Source organism: Aptenodytes forsteri, unplaced genomic scaffold (assembly GCF_000699145.1).
Source record: "Aptenodytes forsteri isolate BGI_AS27 unplaced genomic scaffold, ASM69914v1 Scaffold84, whole genome shotgun sequence".
NCBI classification, from domain to species: domain Eukaryota; kingdom Metazoa; phylum Chordata; class Aves; order Sphenisciformes; family Spheniscidae; genus Aptenodytes; species Aptenodytes forsteri.
The window spans coordinates 2,722,233-2,741,807 of record NW_008795492.1 but is presented as its reverse complement, the minus strand read 5'-3'; the positions used below and the strand labels follow the sequence as shown (position 1 = coordinate 2,741,807).

At 34.5% G+C, this 19,575-nt stretch overlaps 1 protein-coding gene across 1 annotated transcript in view; it reads right to left on the bottom strand.

Moving 5' to 3' along the window:
- Positions 1-19,575, bottom strand: part of SNX29 (sorting nexin 29) — a gene marked incomplete at its 5' end in the record, with an annotated part of 136,770 nt that overhangs the window by 66,729 nt on the left and 50,466 nt on the right. Inside the window, 4 exons of the mRNA XM_009281701.1 lie at positions 1,581-1,662; positions 2,672-2,727; positions 5,513-5,629; positions 18,190-18,296. Coding sequence (XP_009279976.1) covers positions 1,581-1,662; positions 2,672-2,727; positions 5,513-5,629; positions 18,190-18,296 — 362 coding nt within the window. The remainder of the gene's footprint in view (positions 1-1,580; positions 1,663-2,671; positions 2,728-5,512; positions 5,630-18,189; positions 18,297-19,575) is intronic.

The window sequence follows — 19,575 nt, the reverse complement described above, 5'->3', positions numbered from 1 at the left end:
CTGCTCATCCACACAAGCAGCAACATTAATCCAGAGAAGACTACTACCAAATCAAGGGTGACTAAACAGCACTGGGGACAAGGATGAAGTGCACAGGGGCCCAGCTGGTCTTCTAGGTCCTGCCAGTGAGGAAAAAGGCTTGCGTAGGATCAAGTGGATCCTGTGGATCAATACCTGGTTGCACAGCAGGTATCACTGACAGATTTGGCTTTTACAATCATGGGACTGTCTCTAATGATCAAGGACTGCTGGGAGAGATGAAATCCACCTGACAGAGTGGGACAAGATCATTGTTGCCAACAGGTTGACCAACCTGGTGAGCAAAAGGTGGATGTGTGGAAAGCAAATGGTGCATGGTGATAGGAACAAGAGAAACCTAAGACATGACAAAGCAGGATGAAAAGAATAAAAGAGAGCAACCTAGGAAACAAGCAGGAGAAACCAGAGCTCCTCTAATGGTCACAGAACTGCAACATCATTAGAGTAACAGAGATGTGGTGGGGTGGAATATTGATGCTTCTAAGAATTTCTGCGTTAGCAGACTGGTGTCTGGGTTTGAGAATGTGTAGACAGTGACAGCAGAGTGAAGGAATATGTGAGAGCCAGAAGGACAAAAATATTCTCACTTGTCAACAAGTTAGATTTCCACAAACACTTGTGCACCTGAACTCAATGCTTTTGAACAAATTACTAACTGTTCAGTACTGTTAGCTTTTTTTCCCATTAGCTAAAGTCTTATTTTTCATTGTATTTTACTGGCCGAAAGGTAGGTGTTTTCCTGTATTTTTCAACTATCTGCCAACACTTCATAAATGATTCAAAATTCTACAAAAATCATCATCATTCAGAGTGAGAGGAATGTTAAAAAGCTTCAGAAATCTTGTTCAGAGCTAAGTACATGTGGCTGAAACAAAAGTGGAAAAATTTTGCAGCTGCTAATAATCTACAAATAAAGAAACACAAACAGCCTGGGACAGCATACTAAAGAGTGTTTAAAGTTTGCCCTGCCATTCTATCCACGGAGGGTATAATTGTTCTGGAACCGAGAATCCAGGAATCAAAGAACAGTATAGGATTTCAATTCTTCAACTACAAGGCAGGCTAAAGCGCAAACCCCTAAATTCAGACTCAGCTGAAGCAGAACACTATGGACACGTCCAATGACACATAGTGAAGGCTTGTTGCACCATTCAAAATGTTTTTGAGTGAGCTACTATAGTAAGCCACATCTGTCTGCCTGTCAAGCAACATTTCTGGTCATTGATATCCTCAAAATTGAAATAGAATATGTACATGCATATTGAAGAAGGCATTACTGATTAATATTGAATTGTTGTACTCCCTGGCCAATGCGGTCATCTTCTTAGCATGCTTTTAAAGTATTAAACTATTAAAAGCCAACCTCAAAATATGCTATTTGGATAATCAACACAATGCTATGGATGAATAGATATGAAGTTACTGCTGCTGTTCACTAACCAATCTCTAATGAAATTATACTGAGATCTTTAAATTATTAAAATGTGCCATTTCAGTCAGAAACTTTAAACACAGAAAATGTGTTAAGATGTATCACTTACCTGATAAACATGGAATGCATTAGCAGCTTTTCCACGCAGAAAGACTGAGGGAATCCAAACGTTAATAAGAGCACGATTTGATCTGAGAGGAGAGAGAAAAACTTAAAATAGGGAATCATACTTATGTACAAGAATTTACAAGAATTGCAAAGCACCCCCCGCCAGTGATTTAGATAACGATCGAAGTGATCAACAAAGCAACTTAACATTTCAAATGGAGTATCAGAAAAATTGTAGTTCTGCCTGAACCTTTTATACCTGCTGTATCTAAAAGTGTTCCCTAGAATTAACATAACTGAAAAAGAGCACTGAAACAATTCCCTTTGCGGGTTTTTGGGTTTTTTTTTTGTTTTTGCTTTTGGTTTTTTTTTTTTTTTTTTTTTACAGCATGCATTTGACAACATTTGATTATACACATGAAACAAAAACTTCATTTCAACAAACTCAACATTTTGGTCCACAAAACTCAGCAAAAAAATAAGTTCATTAAATAACAGAAGAGCACTGCACAATTATTTAGAAGCCATTTCCATTCACTCTCTGTAATTAATCTCCAAATTTCTATGATTCAAAGACATCAGCTGTATTTTCACACCCTCATCCACAAAAAGCTAGATTCATTAGTCTGACTAATAAAGGCAAAACTCCAAATCACAACACTCTAGAATGATCTGGAATGACCAACTGGGTTGTCTGTGGGGTTTTTTTGTAGTACTATTTGTATGCATTGATTAGGAGTTAGTCTGTAAAAATGAGAAAGTCCATCACCTTATGAATAGCAACTATCAAACCCAAAGCAACAGAAAACAGTAACTTTTTGGTACTTTGTTTAAATACCAAGACCTAGTGCACTGAAAGAGCACTCCAAGAGAATCTTCATAAATCTAAACTCCTTGCATTCAAGGAGTATTAAAAACTACCCCAGGGCATGGACTGTGCAGCTCTCTATACTTTTTAACAACGGAACACCACAGCTGAAAAATCAGTTATTGGAAATAACATAGGAAAAGCAAATTATTGAATCTGTTTGCTTATTCTTCTTTCCCATAAAGACAGTAGGACGAGAAAAATATGCGTATAAAGAAACTCACATTTCAAAATCTGACAAACTCTGATCTTCAGATGTTTGACTCAAATCTCCAGGGACCTATATTTAGAAAACAGAAATAATTCCCACACACTGGTTATTATGCTTTCTATTAAGAAAGCATAATATTATAAGGAAATTACAATTCAACATTCAATTTTTTTAAATGCCAATAAAAACTATTACTGAGAAACAATAAAAGAAAAATAAACAATCGTGCAACAGGATTATGAACATATCACCCTTGCGAGTTCTTCATGTTAGAATTTGCTATAGTTTTGTAAGAAACAAATTGGGGTTTGTAAAAGCATGTAACTTTGAAAGGTATAGAAAACCCAGAAAAAAGCATCATTATGAGGCCTTTATAAGCAAATTATGCTAAAACAAAGTACACTGTGTGCATAAACAATTTATGGGAAGAGATGAAGCATATAAAACCTAGCGATCACTTTCTTTTACAACCAACATTCCATTAAGAGAAAGACGGATGATAATTTTATTTTAGCTTTGTTCTTACAAAACATTGTATAGCTACAAAAGTTCATAAAGATGGCAATGATGGACTAACACCTGCAGAATCAAAAGTAGCAGTTGTGAGAAAACAAGATTGAAAGAGCATTTAGAACTGAAACAGCAGTAGCTTTTTACCTTACTTTAAAGCTAGTTAAACATAAAAGGATACCTCCTCACCTTTAAAGACTGTGAAATGTAAAGCATAACCCAGAATAGTTAGTGTGTTTTGATGAAGAAAAACAGCTAAAAGTTGTGAACTTCCAGAGACAGCTTCCACATTAGTTAAATATTGGTTCAGTGTATCTCTATAATGTATGTTGCGTGCATATTACTGTTTTTCAGAATATTTGCTGCCTAAAAACTTAAATATAGATTATTGCTTATTGTAAAGCAATACATATTTATTGCAAAGCAATATAAAACTTCAAATGGGACTAAAGTAAATCTACTTCCCAGACATTTTGACAGAACAGCTCAAGACCTCCCAATACAGAAGACAAAACTGAATTTTGCCTTCCCAAGATTAAAGGGATATGGCTCAGCAAAAACTAAGTCATTCCTGCTAGAGAAAGGAAAAGAGGAAAAGAATTGTGCAGAGCCAAGACAGCTCCAGGGCATATATACAGGGCGAGTCCTGAACACTTCTGCTGCCCTTATTTGGAGGAATGAGGTTGGAAGTGCCAGTATGACCTCTCAATTACCACCAGCAGCTCCTGTCTGTTCACAGTCCAGTCCACCCTCCAGTGGCAGCACACAGCCTGGCTTTCCAGGGCTCTTGTGCCAGTGAACAGACGTTCTTCTATCTTGCCTACAATCTGCACCCCCTCTTTGCCTATATCTGAAGTGGCAAATCCTACCACCAGATACATACATTTATTTTAATTAACTTCAGTAAAAGTTTTTCATAAAAACCTCAAAAACAGAGTGTGGACTTTGGAAATAAGAAAAAGGATAACATGAATGAGTTCCAGTGCTCGCACATCTGTGTTGAAACAGATTGGTTACTGATTTTGAGATGGTAATTGAAGTGTTGTTCATTGTAATGCAAAACACAGTGATGGAGACATTACATCAATGTACTTCCTCATACCCTTGAAAGCACATACTTTTTGTTTTAATATTCCTCTGTTGCAGAAGTTCTGAAACCCAATAACTAGAAATTTAGAAAGATCATTGTGAACAATTAATTTATAAATTACAGCCATTAAAATTGATTATCAGCATTAAAAGGAAAAGAGAAGATAGTGAAGAATCAGGAAAGCTATTTTTATAACGAACTGTAAATTATATACTATTTTAATAATAAAATGTTAAGAACTTGGCTGATATTTTCAAATAAGTCAAAGAGGGATTAAATATTCGTATCCCACAATTTCTGGCAGTTACACACTTTACCAACTTTGAAAGTTCTAATTAAAGTCTACTAAGTAACAGATAGACTATCAGCACAGAGTTTTGTTTACTAATATAGAATTAAAATGTATCCACTTCTTAGGATAATGTAGAAGTCTTAGGACTGTGTTCAATTCACAGTTTCATTTTGGACAATAGCAACTAATAACAACTAGCATTTAGCTAGCCCTTAAAATGTAGTACCGCTTCCACTTCTTAAAAAGTTTTAGGAATTAGTTTTCTCTCAGTATCTGATACATTAAAATATAGCATCAATATGTAACTACTGGATTAGGATATGGAGATACATGGTTAAAAACAAAATGTCTGAACAGGGACATGCAGCCCAAAATCTCTGAGTAAGAAAGTACAGCTATAATACGCATGTGATTTATCATTTGTCATCTCTTAACACAATAATGTGATTGTTTCCATCTAAAAGGCTGAAAATTATAGGTGAAATCCTGCTTCACTAATGCACACAGAACTGTCATCAGCCACTTCACAAAAACGTAATGATAAAATAGGAATGAATGTTTCCAGTGCAAACAAAAAAGTAAGGAGCAACACCACGTAATCTTATGAACAAAAACTATCAAAATATGCCTCCCCCAGAAGATGGACAACTGTTAGGAATATTCTTGACTCCTTCTGTTTCCTCCCTGTTCATTTTCAAATTTCAACCCAATCTTTTAACACAAAAAGCCAAAGTGAAGCAATAGTTGGTAGAAAACAATTTTATTGTCTGAATATATCTATTTTACATTCAATTCTGCTAAAGAGAATCAAATGCTATAAAAAATACCAAGTAAGTTGTTCTTGACAGATGCATTATTAGCTGTTATTTCTTATAAGCTAATATATAGTTTATTTCATCATGAATAATGGTTTTGAGCTTATTCCAGAGTGGTATTCTACATTGTAATGAACAAACACTTACCGGCCCTCTCAAATCAATTAGTTCTTGTCTCATCTGGGACACAAGAGCTTCTTTAGCCATCAGAGCACGGTGCAGCCTCTCATTGAATTCAATCAGTTCCCCATGCATTTCAGCTACCTGAAAAACAAAGCCAAGCGATAATTGTGTTCTAAACTGAAAAAACCACACTATGTAATTTCTTACATGTATATCAACTTTTATTTATATTTTTTATTTTACCATACTCTCCCAAGTAGTGCATCTCATTGCTAATGCATTAGTTTGAGCTGACCATTAAGAACAGACACTGTTATAATAATTTTGACTCATGCTTTGAAATGTAGGTTTTGATATTGAATTCAATAGGACAAAATACAACTCTATGTCCAATATTATTCCTATCAGAGGAGATCCCATGGCAACTGATTCTAATAAAACACCTATTAACTTTTGTTCTCACTTTTAATTCTTTGATGAACACAGCACTCAACAGTTACAAACTAATCACTGTATTTTGAACTGGGAATAATGCAAAATGCACAAACTGCATTAAACTTTTTCAGTAATTAATGAGTAATATATTCTGCACTCTTACTTGAAGTTCTAATAGGATTGGAGCTGGAAGTCCCAGGCAAATCTGTGAGTGGTCAAAGAAGCATAAATACCACAGTTACGCTGTGGCACAAGTTGTTGTACACAGGTAAATAGTGTGGCCTCAAGCGTGGCCTCTTTGGATACAAAGTCTAGCTATGTCTGCGCTCTCCATTTTTGAATCAAAGTGTCAAGAAAGCACCAATTGATGCAGGATGTTTATGAAAGTGAACAGGGCTGGATGAATGATAAGGATGAAAAGTATTCCAATTTACAGAGCAAACTATGTTTATGTTGGTTTCCTGAAAAATGAAGCAAGAAACAATAAAACTCAAATCAAAGTTAAAGATGATACTGAGCTCTTGAATTTTTCTTACACAGAAGTGTAAGCCTACAGCCTACAGCTAAATCCCATTAGAAATATGTAACCCAAAAGGACAAGGGTTCCCAAATAGCAAATGTCTAAATAGTAGCAGCAATGTGTTATCATCAAGAGAATGTGATGGAGAAACCAGCAGAAACAGGAAGCAAGACTAAAAGAAACTTAAGACCTGTGTTCAGCAAGATTTTTAGCTACTCCTATCAGAACCACTATACTATAAAATTGAGTGAAAGTTTCAATTATGATGGATGACCCATCAGTACATAATATACCTGGCAAGGGAGTTGTCTTGAACTGATAATGCCACTTGTAGCCTTAAGGCAAAGAAATTTGAGCCAAAAAGGGTTTGTAGAATTACTTTCAAGGGAAAAGAAAGACTCTTCAGAAAACCCCACTGTTAGAAGTTTCCAAGTAAAACCTCCCTATATGACTCCTGTGTTAAAGAAAAGGCATGCTGATGAGGGCCACTGTCAGAGGTGGAGCACCAGATGAGCAGTCCCCAGGCAGAGCAAGAAAAGCTACAATTTTAACAGGAGTAGTTAGATGAAAACAGAAGCAGTGACTGGTTGGCCCCTCTAGTGGGCATAACAGGCTACCACAACAACATTGTTAAACACGTTTTTCAGGTTACAGCAACTCTTGAAATGCCTCCTCATATAGCCATCCAAAGCTAGGAGAACAGTAGAGGCAATGGGGTAACATTATGAAAGCACAGCTGAATAAGATGAATATCAATCCACTACCTTCAACGATAGCACAGGGACTTGGGACTATTGCCAAATCTCTTAAAAGTTTATAGTTTCCCTTCTGGAGGCAGTTCACTACTACCTATGAATTTCATGCTTTCCTTTTCTTGAATTACCACTCTGCCCTCTCCCTCTTCCCCAGGGAAGTTCCCCAAGATAAAGCAGTTTAATTCAATTTGTTTAATTTAGTGCTTGCTTTTAATTTAGTGCTTTGTTCCAGACAACCTGTATCCTTCACATAATCAAAGCAAACAGAAAAAACAGCTTCAATTTGACAAGCCAGGAGCTGACATCATTGATTAAAAATAAAAAATAAAAAAATTCTTGATTATTTCAATATTGATTATTGATATAAAATCAGTATTTATTATTGACATAAAAAGTTCAACTGAGTTGAACTTCAAGTATTCTTTTCCAACTTTGAGTCCTTCAAATCCAGTAATTCATCAGTGTGGCATGTATGCAAAAAGAGCTAAACTAAGCCCAGATATTATTTGTCTATACTGATATCTCTCATTAATTCTGAATTTACAAGCTATTCTGAAATGCTCAGCAAATTACGAGCTAAAAACCAGTAACAGTAATTGAACTAACAACAAACTTTCCTTGTAATGCGACTATCAGGAGGTACAAAAGCTAAAGATTTCAGAGAGTGATTATTTAAACTGTTTGCCTGATTACGTAAGCAGTTTTAGATTAACATTGATGCTTTATCTTACACATCGCAATACAAAAAACTTGCAACACGTCTGAGTTACCATTTAGTTTCGCTCCTCACTTTCTGAAGTGCAAAGGTTTAGCATAGTATTAATAGTTTCAACAATCAAAAGCTTTTTTAATTATTATTATTATTTATAGTGTACTAAAGCAGCTTTAATTTACTGCTTTTCTTTTTGTTCTTGTCAAGCATTTCTGTTGCACTTAATCCCATTAGAAAAACTAACTTCCCAGCCTCATAATTATACTCTTTTCTGGCTCCTCCTGATAAAAATCAGAACATTAGGACTTCCATGCTATCAATTAATGACACTGTGTATTCATATCTCAATTGTTCATTCAACATGAGCCTTGATAAAAAAGGTTCTTTGACTTCAAACACTTGTTAGTAATTAGTAAGCTCATTTTGCAGAAAAAAAGAGATATCTAAATCCATATAAACTTTTGCGTTATGACTAATGTAGTAGGTGCCACTTAGCAAGCAGTTTTGCTTCATAAATTACAAACATTTATGCACCAAACAAAATTGCCAACTTTACTAGATAAAGTAGTAATATAATGTCATTAACTCTGGATAAATTATTTTCCATACTAGCTTAACCACTCATTTCAATCCAAAGTGAGTGGTGTAGTATTTAAGAAGATCATAAGCCCCTCTCTGATTCAGGTTAATATTAGCAGGTCATTGTTAATTACAGAGAGTCTGGGCTGGGAGGCAGAACTTCCTTGTATTTCACATACAAAAAGATGCAGTATGCTAACAGTTGCAAATGCACAGAGAAAAACCATAGTGCCGATAGCTGGTTGATTGGTTATCAAAAGCAATATACAAATTTATGAATGAATGCAAAACTCAGTAGTTTAAATATTTGAAATCATGTTTGATATTTCAGTGCCTGTCTATCAGATGAACAAAATCCAAACTACCTGATGTAGTATCTGACTGTTTTCTCTCCCTCTAATTTGTATGTCCTTGAAATAACTTTCTACTTGCACTCGAATAAGATGCAAAATCAAGAGCTCTCTCAAAACACTGGAAGCAGTACAAAAATTTGTAAGTGTCCCTAGCAAAGTTAAATAATAAAAAGAAAATTTAACAGCAAATAAAACAGCAAATCACTTGTCTTATATTATCAAAAGGACAAATTGGCAGGTGTGTTTTGTGAAAATCACTTTTGTTAGTAATTGAGTTACTTCAATATTTCTTCTTGTCACAGAAAAATGTATTACCATCACAGCAAACCAAAAGGAGCAATGAGATATACTTCTGAATAACAATATTATTTTAGGTTCCTCTAATTTTTCCTGCATCAAGGTCTGCTAAAAACAATAAAGAGGTCTCCTTATAATTATATACTTTCAGTTACGTTTTATGTCATCATATCTTCCCATATTCATTCCACACTGAAGCTTAAGCAATAATTTTCCCTACTGGGACTTCAATCATCTTGACAGTTGTTTTTCTCCACGACAATATGTTTAAAGCAGAAAATTAAAGTACAAATAAGCTAAGTTTTCCTTGGCCAGATGATCATTCAGATTTGGTCCTGGTCATATCAGAAAGCATGCTTAAAGACTCCAAATCCTTATCGCGAAGGGGAAGTGAGGCTAACATAAAATATTTAGACTCCACACTAACAGAACTCTAAAGACCTGTTGTCAAAAGAAAATCTAAGTCTACTCCTGCTGCCTGACAGCACTGCAGCTATACTGTCCAGCATGACCACATTTAAGAGCAGTCTCCAGAGAAATGACAAAGGTAAACACCGCTTAATGTTCCACAGCAAAGGACTAAGCTGTTAACTTAAAACATGCTAGGAATGTTTCACTAAGCATATGAATAATACAATCTGTCGTAGAAGGACATGTGCAACACGAAAAAATTAATAAGGTTTTTTAAAAGGGTGTTTTAATGGAACTCAGATTTTTTTTTAATATAATTTGCAGCTAAAATTCATAAAAGTTTTTGCATGAGCCACATCTGAATTAATGACTTTTTGTCAGGTATAGGCATTTTTTTTCCCCCAATGGTCACAAAATGCAAAACAATGTATTTCCCAAGAAACTCTAGACAGAACCGGAAGTTGCTTCCTGTTGCTCTCAGTGGAAGCAAGGGTGTATCTTCCCATGAGAAGATGCCCTTTTTCAAAAATCAACATTCTTCTACATTTTTCCCCAACAGAAATAAAGCCAAAGGTCTTCAAAAAAGAGCAGGTATCCTACTAAATATTAATAATTTCATTTTTCTACAACTGAAAAACAGTAAAACTCAAAATGGCAGACAGTTCAGACAAATCTATTGATACAGCCATAAAATGCTAAGTCATTGCTTTCTTTTTCAAAACTTCCATTTTGTAGTCTTGACATTTCCATCTGCAAGCAAGTTATTTGGTTCAAGGCAGACTGAAAGATTTATTTAAGAATAGGGTTGGGTTTTGGTTGTTTTGGTTTGGGTTTTTTTTTTCTTTTGTTTTGTGGCGTGGGTTTTTGTTTGGGGTTTTGTTTGTTTGTTTACTATAGCTACATAAGGTAAGCACAAGTCACAATTCATCAAAACCAACACGAAGAAAATAAGCTGTAGCTTTCAACTCGAAACATATTAAGAACTGTACACATTAGATGAACTACATATTAATGCTTGCAATATTTCACAGTCCTTGTCAATTGTGTACAGTACTACCAGTGTTTACCGAGATTAATCCTGACATACAAAAGAGCACTAACACACTTAACAGGAAAAACACTACTCTGGCAAGACCGGTGCCTGGCCAGGGAAAATGAAAGTAACCAGCAAAAGCAAAATCAGATACACAGGATAATGAGTTTAGTAAGAGTGATAAAATAAGTGTTAATAAGAGGGATACAAATCAGCATGTGTCTAGCTGCTGCATCCTTCCATGTATCCTCATAGCAAAAGCCAAAGCGCAAGGCAAAAAGATCTGAACAACAAAGATCTAAACAAATCTCTAACCACCACCACCATTATTATCTTTCCCTAGAGCCTTTTAACTTCTCATTTCACACGTGGAGGAAGGTTTCACCTCACTGACTGTGTTAAGATAGCTATTCTGAATTGCAACTCATTATCCCTTTACTAGGATTATCTTCATGAGCTAAACGCAAAATACTTCGAATGTACAACCAGCATTCATAAGGATAATCTGACATAAGCAATGAAGTACAGAGACACAGTTACTATCAGGAGACCACTTTTCATAAATATTCCACAGCCCGCCTCCAAGAGAACAAGACTTGGAACTAAATTAATATTATTATTGGATACTAAAAATCATGGACTCAAAAAAAAGTAATTTCACATGCCACAAAACATTATCTAGTGTAAATCACTTTGATGATTTAAACTTTTTCAAAAAAATATTGACAGACTCATTTTTACCTAGCAGGCGGCTTTACACTAGACCAGGTATTAACTGTCCTCCCATAACTTGCACAGATCCAACATAAACACAGACTGGCAAAAGTTTTATTTTTTATATTTTAACCACAATTGCAATTGTCTAGCTCCATACATAATCCAAACCAATTGGTGAGCATAGCTGACTCAACAGTATATGGATCCAGTATTTATTAATGACTGTAGAACCACAAAAGCATAATAGAAATGTTTCTTTTCTTGCTCATCACAGTTTTCTCATTGTTATCCCCCATATGCCATGTTTGGACTGCAACAATAAAAAGACTTCCCACACCATCAGCCACACCTTTTGGACCCCAGTAGTCCCTCCTGGGAGAAGCCTGCTTAAAGTGACATCAATCTCTGGTTTCACTATTCCACAGATATTAATTTGCTGTCACTTACGCCCTTGCTAGTAACTCTCTGTTCCTAAGCTGCTAACCTTCCTTTTTTTCCTTTAAATCATGATAGATTAACATAGTTAGGTAACATAATCAGCAGTTCCTGCCATCCTTTAGATGCACCTTGGTGGTTTTTGTGTCCAGAGTTTTACCATAAGGAAATCTTCAGCAGTGATCACAAAATACTGCTGCTCTTCATGTTCATTCATTTCCATCTACACTATGTGCAGGATTGTCAATCAGATGAGGAAAGTGATCTGAATGAAAATACCTCAAAAATATTTTTTAGGCCAAACCAGGTTCTCAAACCAGTTTGCACCATGGATATAGAAACTACTGTACCATTACAACCGTGGGGTAGGTGACCTGTGATACAGAAGCAGAATTCAAGCAACAAATTGGCTGCTTAAATTGATATTGCCGCCAAAGATGCAACATAAACCATAGCATGTGTTTAGCCTGAAGAACTTTGTCCATGTTTTCCCCAAGTATGTGATGTGATATAACAAAAGATACTACCTCTTCCTGAAATCTTGCCTTGATAACAGTTACCTGTAACAGTTAAAATACAGTGGGTAAGATAAGAAACAGCCATGGTTCACCATAAATGGTACACTATTTTTTCCTTGAAGAACTTGCAGAAGAGACAGCTTAACACTTACCACAGTTATTTACCATTAACTGAATATAAACAGCAGTGATTCAGAAATAAGTTTGTTTGTAAAAAAAATTAAAAAACCTGACCAGTGTGCACATAAACAAATGGATCACTGATTAAGTGCACGGTGATTCATGGTCGCATCATTCTTGCCTCAGAAAAGGAAACTGTTCATCTTACTCAGCCAGGACTAGTCTGTCAATGAGAGAGATGCTACACACATCATTCAGAGAACTATACATTATATTTCAAGAGTTGCACAAAAAATAGTTCTTGCCAGTTCACTTCTAGTACTATTGCATTTAGTAACTTAAACTGTGCATTGCGCACCCTTGGGAGTGAACAGCGTATCCAAATTCTTTTTTTTGTTTTTATTTGGACACAAATTCTTACTGAGAAAATAAATATACACATATATAAAAGCATATTTCACAATTCTTATGAAATAAGACAAATTCGTTCAAGAACCACAAAAAAAGTCTACCCTTGTCCCAAAGTTCACTGGCCAGATGAAATTACATCTCACTGTATTTCAGTAATAGTTTAACTGACAAAAGCTACAGAAGGGCTTGTGATTCCACAGAAAAGTGCTGACCAATTTACTAATTTAAGACATGTTTTCTGTACTGACTTCAAACACAACTAACATTTAATAGCAAGGCTGCATGCCATGCTAAGACCTTTAAATGAGAAAATAAAATAACAATTTCCAAAAGTATCACTGTCCACTGATGCACTGATCTCATTTGCCTGAATGAAATCTCATGCTGAATGCAAGTACTCTAATAAAGTAGCTGTCAGTAAATAGTATGACTGACAGAAGAGATACAAACAGAAGAGATCAAACTTGCACTATTTATTCAATGCTAACAAGAGCCAAAGATTTTGTATTTGTTTCACAAAAGGCTATTTTTCAGTTCTCTCCTATGAGAAAATGTTAAATCTCAGCAAACAAGAGCTATTATTTAATAATTGTATTTGTAGGCATTTTAATATCTAGGAGGAAAAAAAAATCCATGTCTCTAGAGAATCCTGTCAAAGAACACAAAACTTATCTTCATTGATTTCCAATAAAATGGGTCATGTAGTTCAATGAAATGGTACTCAGAGAAGTTTTCAACTAAGTTATTTAATATTTCAGGGTTTATTTCTTAAAGAAAGGTTTCTTTTTATTCTTGCCTTAGAATGTCATTAACAAGTAAGAGCACATATTGTTAATACAGTGAAAGGTTCCAGCTTTACCAATAGGTAGTAGAATCACTTAGGGATCAAAAGTAATACAAGAAAAAATCAAAATGATTTTTAGAAGAAAAGCATGAGAAAAATATTGACGAGCAATCAAACAATTCTTCATAGTCAGAGTTAGGTTTTTTTAAGCAGGTAACTCAGCTGCTCTGTGGCTGTCACAGCCTTTCCACATAATCATCTCATGTTAAAGAATAAGTAGCACTTTAAGCAGACATTATCAAAATTGCTATATCATCAAAATTCCCCACTTCAGGATCTCAACTCAAGACACAGAAAGAAATTCATTAGAGTATATTGTTACCTGTCATGCTAAACTGAGAGACAATTCTACAAAGATGCAGAGACTTTTTGGCAAATCTTTTAGTGACTTAAGGTATCTTCCCTGACCAGATAGCTTACTATGTAAGAAGGGATTTCCTAACAAAAAAACCAAAATTCATGTATTGCATCATGAACAAAGCCATATTCTCACATTTGAAAATCCTCCAATATTTAGAAACTTTCTTTAATTATTTGAGAGCATACTACTGAAAAATTCTTAGTAAAAAATAAATCTGAGCAAAATTAACTTACAATATATCTCAAGATCTTTTAAGACTGAAAGGCTATCTTTTGAACTTCCATTTACTAACAATGACAGCAGCACAAAGAACCTTAAAGAAAGTCACACAGCTGCGTTTCACATGAAACTATACTATTTCCTTACTCCATTAAAAAAAAAAAAAAACCACCAAAACACCACACCAAACAACAACAACAACCTGAAAGGTCAAATGTTTAAAAGTGTTTTAAAAAGCCACCTACCCAGCTATGGTGCTACATGCCATAATTTGTTCTTTTTGTGTAACTGCTGGCTCAAAAAAAACCTCAATACAGCTTAAAGTCATTTGAGCACTTTGAAATGAAATTAAGGAGATTAAAGTTAAAAATCTAGAAGGCAGTTTGAGTAAAAATAATCAGTAGCATGCTTTCGAGGCCTCAGGATGCAACTGGCCAACGAATTACTTGTTCAACAAGAAAGGACAGAAGGCATGAAAATTCATGAAGTGAAACTCTCCAGAATGGTGAAAGCTTGGCTTAATATCCAAAATTACCGTTCGTAGATATTGTTTCAAATGTTTCAAACAATTCAACTTTTCAGAAGAGCTGCATAATTTGTCAGGAATTTAAAACACATTAAACTTAACCTTTTTGACAGATGTCAGATCTCATGAATATCCAATATTCAGAAATAAACTCTCAACTCTAATCTACTGAGTGTACTTATTTAAAACAAAGTGATTCACATCTTGAGTTCATGTGATCAGCATATGCACCTTCCATGTCAGAAAAACAGTTTCCCAGCCTCACATACCAAATGCTGAGTTCAATTTGTCAGGCACAAAAATACAATAGTACACCTACCACATAAAAAGTTAAGTCTATGAGCTTTAGGAAAAGGTACAACAGTATTTTCAAGTTCATTAAAAGTCAAACTGCAAGCTTCTATGGAACTTTACTTTAAAAACTGAGCAATTCCTAGTTAATTTATGTAGAAAAATTCCGACTCATAGAAATCTTTCTTGTACAGGTTTCTACAAGGAAAGCCTTAAGAGAGTTGGAAAGGATTTTTTTTTTTTTTTAAACTGTTTGGTTTGTCTCCAGCATTCCTGTAGAATGAGTGTTTCTGCAGAACAATAAGGGATTACTATATTGTGATACGAGCTTCAGTACATGAAAAGCCTGTTATTCCAGCAGAGGAGCTAGTCTCATTCCCTAGTCTGACAGGAATAGTCTATGCCAGGAAAATGAAAATTCAATGTCATTTAGTGAGTCTTTAACAGAGCTCTCTCATAATACAATTTAGTACATCATGAGCATAACCTACAATTTAACGTTGATCAAATGCATGTTAAAGTCCACCAATAAAATTACTCTTAAATAGAGTACAAAATTATCGAAGGCTGAAACTGCAAAGAAAATTGAAGTCGTTCTCTCTAATTAGATATATTTACTAGTTCATTACTGGTCTACAGCCACAAAGAGAAAGAATAGACCAATTGGAAACAACGTCTTACAGATAATGATCTGACCACAGGTCTTTTAAAGATGTACAAACACCCCAATGGTTTTAGGTTTTTTGTTTGTTTTGCTTCATTTTAAATCCTTAGCAGCTTCAGGTCTGACATGTCAGCAAGTCTTTAGTAATTGTTTATTTTGAGCTTAGTTGCAATGCAAACTATGAAGAGTCTGTCTCTCCCTCGGCATGTAACACAAGAAAACTTCTGGTGACGTTACTCTGACAAATCTCTCATAAGCAGAACAAAGCAAATGAAACATATTTTTACGTACGTACAGCAAACTTATGCTAATAATGCATAGCAATGGCCCAAAACATATCTTACAATGATTTTAAACACACTTTATTATTTGTGGCCTGAGAGCTGTATAAATCGACCCACTTTCTCTTCTAAAACAAAGTGGCATTCTAGTCCCAAAGCATATGACATTGGAAAACATCTGGGAACTGCTAGAGGTATCCAAAGACTTATCAGTATCCCAACAAGCTTCGAATTGGGGGTTTAGAAGAAATTGTGGTAATTAGATAGATGTTTCACTACTATTTCTAAGGAAACACATCATTGCAAAAAAACTATGCAGAATTTTTACAAAAATTTCTCTAACACTGTTTTAAGCATAACGTTCAGTAAGAAGTTTCTTTAAGTTTCTTTACTCCTTCAGTTTTTAGTTGCAACTTTTCTTTATCCACTTGGTTAAATCAACTGATTTACAGATCATAATTAAAGAACTTTGATAAATACAAACTTTTTTACAAATATGGTAAGAAACTGAAATTTCTTCAATACATTATTATGAACAAAATAATTTCCACTGGAAAAAAAGAAAAAAAAATCTGTAATTACTCAGCAGAACTATTCTTTTTATTCTCTTGACAGCTAGTCATTTCTCTGTGGGGAGACTTCAATATCCTGATCAGCTACCAAGAAATTCAAGGGAATCTTTGTCTTCAGTTGAAATAGTCTACTAGGCACAAAATAACAGTTACTAAAACTGCCTAAGTCTGAACATTTTTCAAACCCAATTCTAGCTGAATGGAACTGCCAGAACAGCATTCAAGAGCAGTTTCTATCCTAGTCCTCAATTTGGAACACAACGCAGGCTAGCCTTTGAAAATAAGACTTCACATATTTCATTTGTGGGGAGAAAAAAGAAGTAATGACTTTTGGTAAATACATCTGGATTGTTACAGGGGTTACATTCTATTTTGAGTATGTGAAGATATTGTTACAGACTAGTAAGTGAGACTCAGACGCAGACTTCCTCTTCTGGATGTCATTTGCAACATGGTTTTCCAGTGGCTACATCCACTGCTGTGTCATCAGTGCTACGGCTAACACTGTCTTCCACAAACTCAGAAGTGTTAGCAACAAATTCCTGAACATGCAGAACAAACTTAGTAGAACTAAGGAGGATGCTTTTAAAGCTGAAAGACATTTTACCTGTGTTCTTAATTAAGATATTCTTTTGATAGGTACAGAACAGAGGAAAGGAGTCAGAAGAACCCAACCAAAGGTATGCATTAAGGAGAGAATTAGTTTCACATGGTCCTATGAGAAAAGGATAACCAAGTATGAATGCTTTAGAAGAACTGTATTAATCTCTTTGATGCACAACCTGCATTTTTAGTCATCTTCATGTTAATCAGTTAATATGAGTATCCAATTTCAGAGTATTTTGGGCAAGAGAAAGACATGGAGAATTGTTTTACTTTTTATAAAAATGTTCATTTAATATTTAATAGGAGATATGGGTATTAGATATTAAATTTCATTACTTTTGTCTGGAAAATCATTTGTATTTAAATTTAGGATGAAACCCTAATCTTTCTTTTTTTTTTTTCTTTAATGAATTTAACATTAGTCTTGAAAGTGAATCTTGCATTAAGAACTTTTTATAACATGGGCATATCAACAGAACTAGTAACTTCCCATCATCTGTTTCCATACTGCAGTATTCAATAAAGTACACACTAAAGCAATACAAAAATGAAACACAGTTTGGCAATCAGAAAACAGTATGAAAGCAGAGAAGAAGCTACAGATTTCAGTATGTCCTCATTTTAAAGCTCAACTGACAAAACAGCAATGCCTGTAATTATGTACTGTAACTTATACAACACCTGAAACCTACTGACTGTGATGCTTTCAACTTCACCACCATCAGTTATAACCTTAAGGAACTTGTTTATTTATTAAAACCTTCATTTTAATATCAAAGTATAAATGTGTACCCTTGTTAGGAAAAGTATTTTTAATTATCTGAATTGCTTTGAATATACTTTGAAGTTGAATGAACATATTTGTATTTTAACCACAGAAGCCTGAAAATTAAATCTTTTTTTTCTTTTTAAAGCAAAAAATCCAACTTTTCTTTTACACTAATGGGGAAAAAAATAACAACTAAGCAAAGAAAATATTTACAGCTTCAAATGTTATGTTACAATTATGATTCCATAAAATTTGTGCAGTACAAACTTTACCTCAATCAATTTTCTTTCGTAAGAACTGGCTAGTTCCTCATTGTTTTCTACTTGCTTTTGCTCTGGAATAGTAAATTCACCATCAGTGCTCCAAATGTTTGGCAGAACTAAAACAAAGAGATACCACAAATTAAAATGTTAAATTACATAAACATCTAACACAACCTGTTTAGAAGTAATAGCTCTAAAAGAAACAGTTATTAGAAGTATCAAAATAGGATGTAATATTAAACAGTATTACAAGTACTAAAATCCAGATGCTGCAGGGAGCTTTCTTGTGAGCAATATTTAGCCAGGTACTCTCAACAGACAATAATGCAAACTAAAAGCATTTGGCTGTTCTGTGACTACAGCTATCTAATATATGTAGGTAGTTACTGCAATTCCTACCCAAAACCTTTGAAAACTAAGCCTATGCTTCTCTTTTAAGTCTTTTTTCTACTTCTCTTCCAAAATATCATTTCATATTACTTGCACAGACTACTTACATATCACAGAAATTACAGAAAATAGGGCTGAGAATGGACATTCCACACTTCATCTAGTATTTCCTGTTTTTGCATAAAGCAGAATCAGCTGTAGTTACTTCATTCCTGACAGTTAATTGTCTAATTTGTTCCTAGAAACCTCCAATAATGGAGATCGCATGCTTCCCTGCACAATTTACTTAGATTTAAGTATTCTTCTCAGAAAGGTTTTCTTTATAGCTAATCAAACTTCCTTCACCTGCCATTTAAGCTCATTACTTCTTTTCTTATCCACAGTGAATGAAAAATACAGTTTATTCTATTCCTGTTCCTAGCTATCATTTATGTATTTGATGATCACTTTAAGGCCTATTCTAAGCAAGGCTCCTCTTCTCCAAGTGACACAAAATCAATTCAACTTTTCCTCACAGATCATGAATTTTTAAAACAACAAGTTAGCACATATAAAGTAAACAAGCCCTAATAAAAGAGAGGTTTAACAAATGCTTTCACCATTTTTCAAAACCTAAACTATGTATACATCCAATATAAGGTAGACAGAAGACACCATAATTCATCTGACTAAATAACTCTTGAGCCTGGGAACTGATTTTTGCTTCAAGGAAGAATATATACATTCAGAAGTTTATTATTATTTTAAGTGAATTTTGAAAACTATTTTAAGAGCTATTTCTTGTAAATCTTGCTTGAAGTTCTTCAGCCAGAAACTTTTAAGATCAGCATTTTCATATACATAATATTATTGTATCTAAGCAGGTTTGAAAAATGGTACACATTCAACTCCTGCTGATGGCTGAGAAATCAGGATGCTTATTTATTAAATATTTAAATACCAATATCAAACTGCTCAGTCTACGGCAGTGATCACATTTTGAAAGCTGGTATTATATTCTGAACT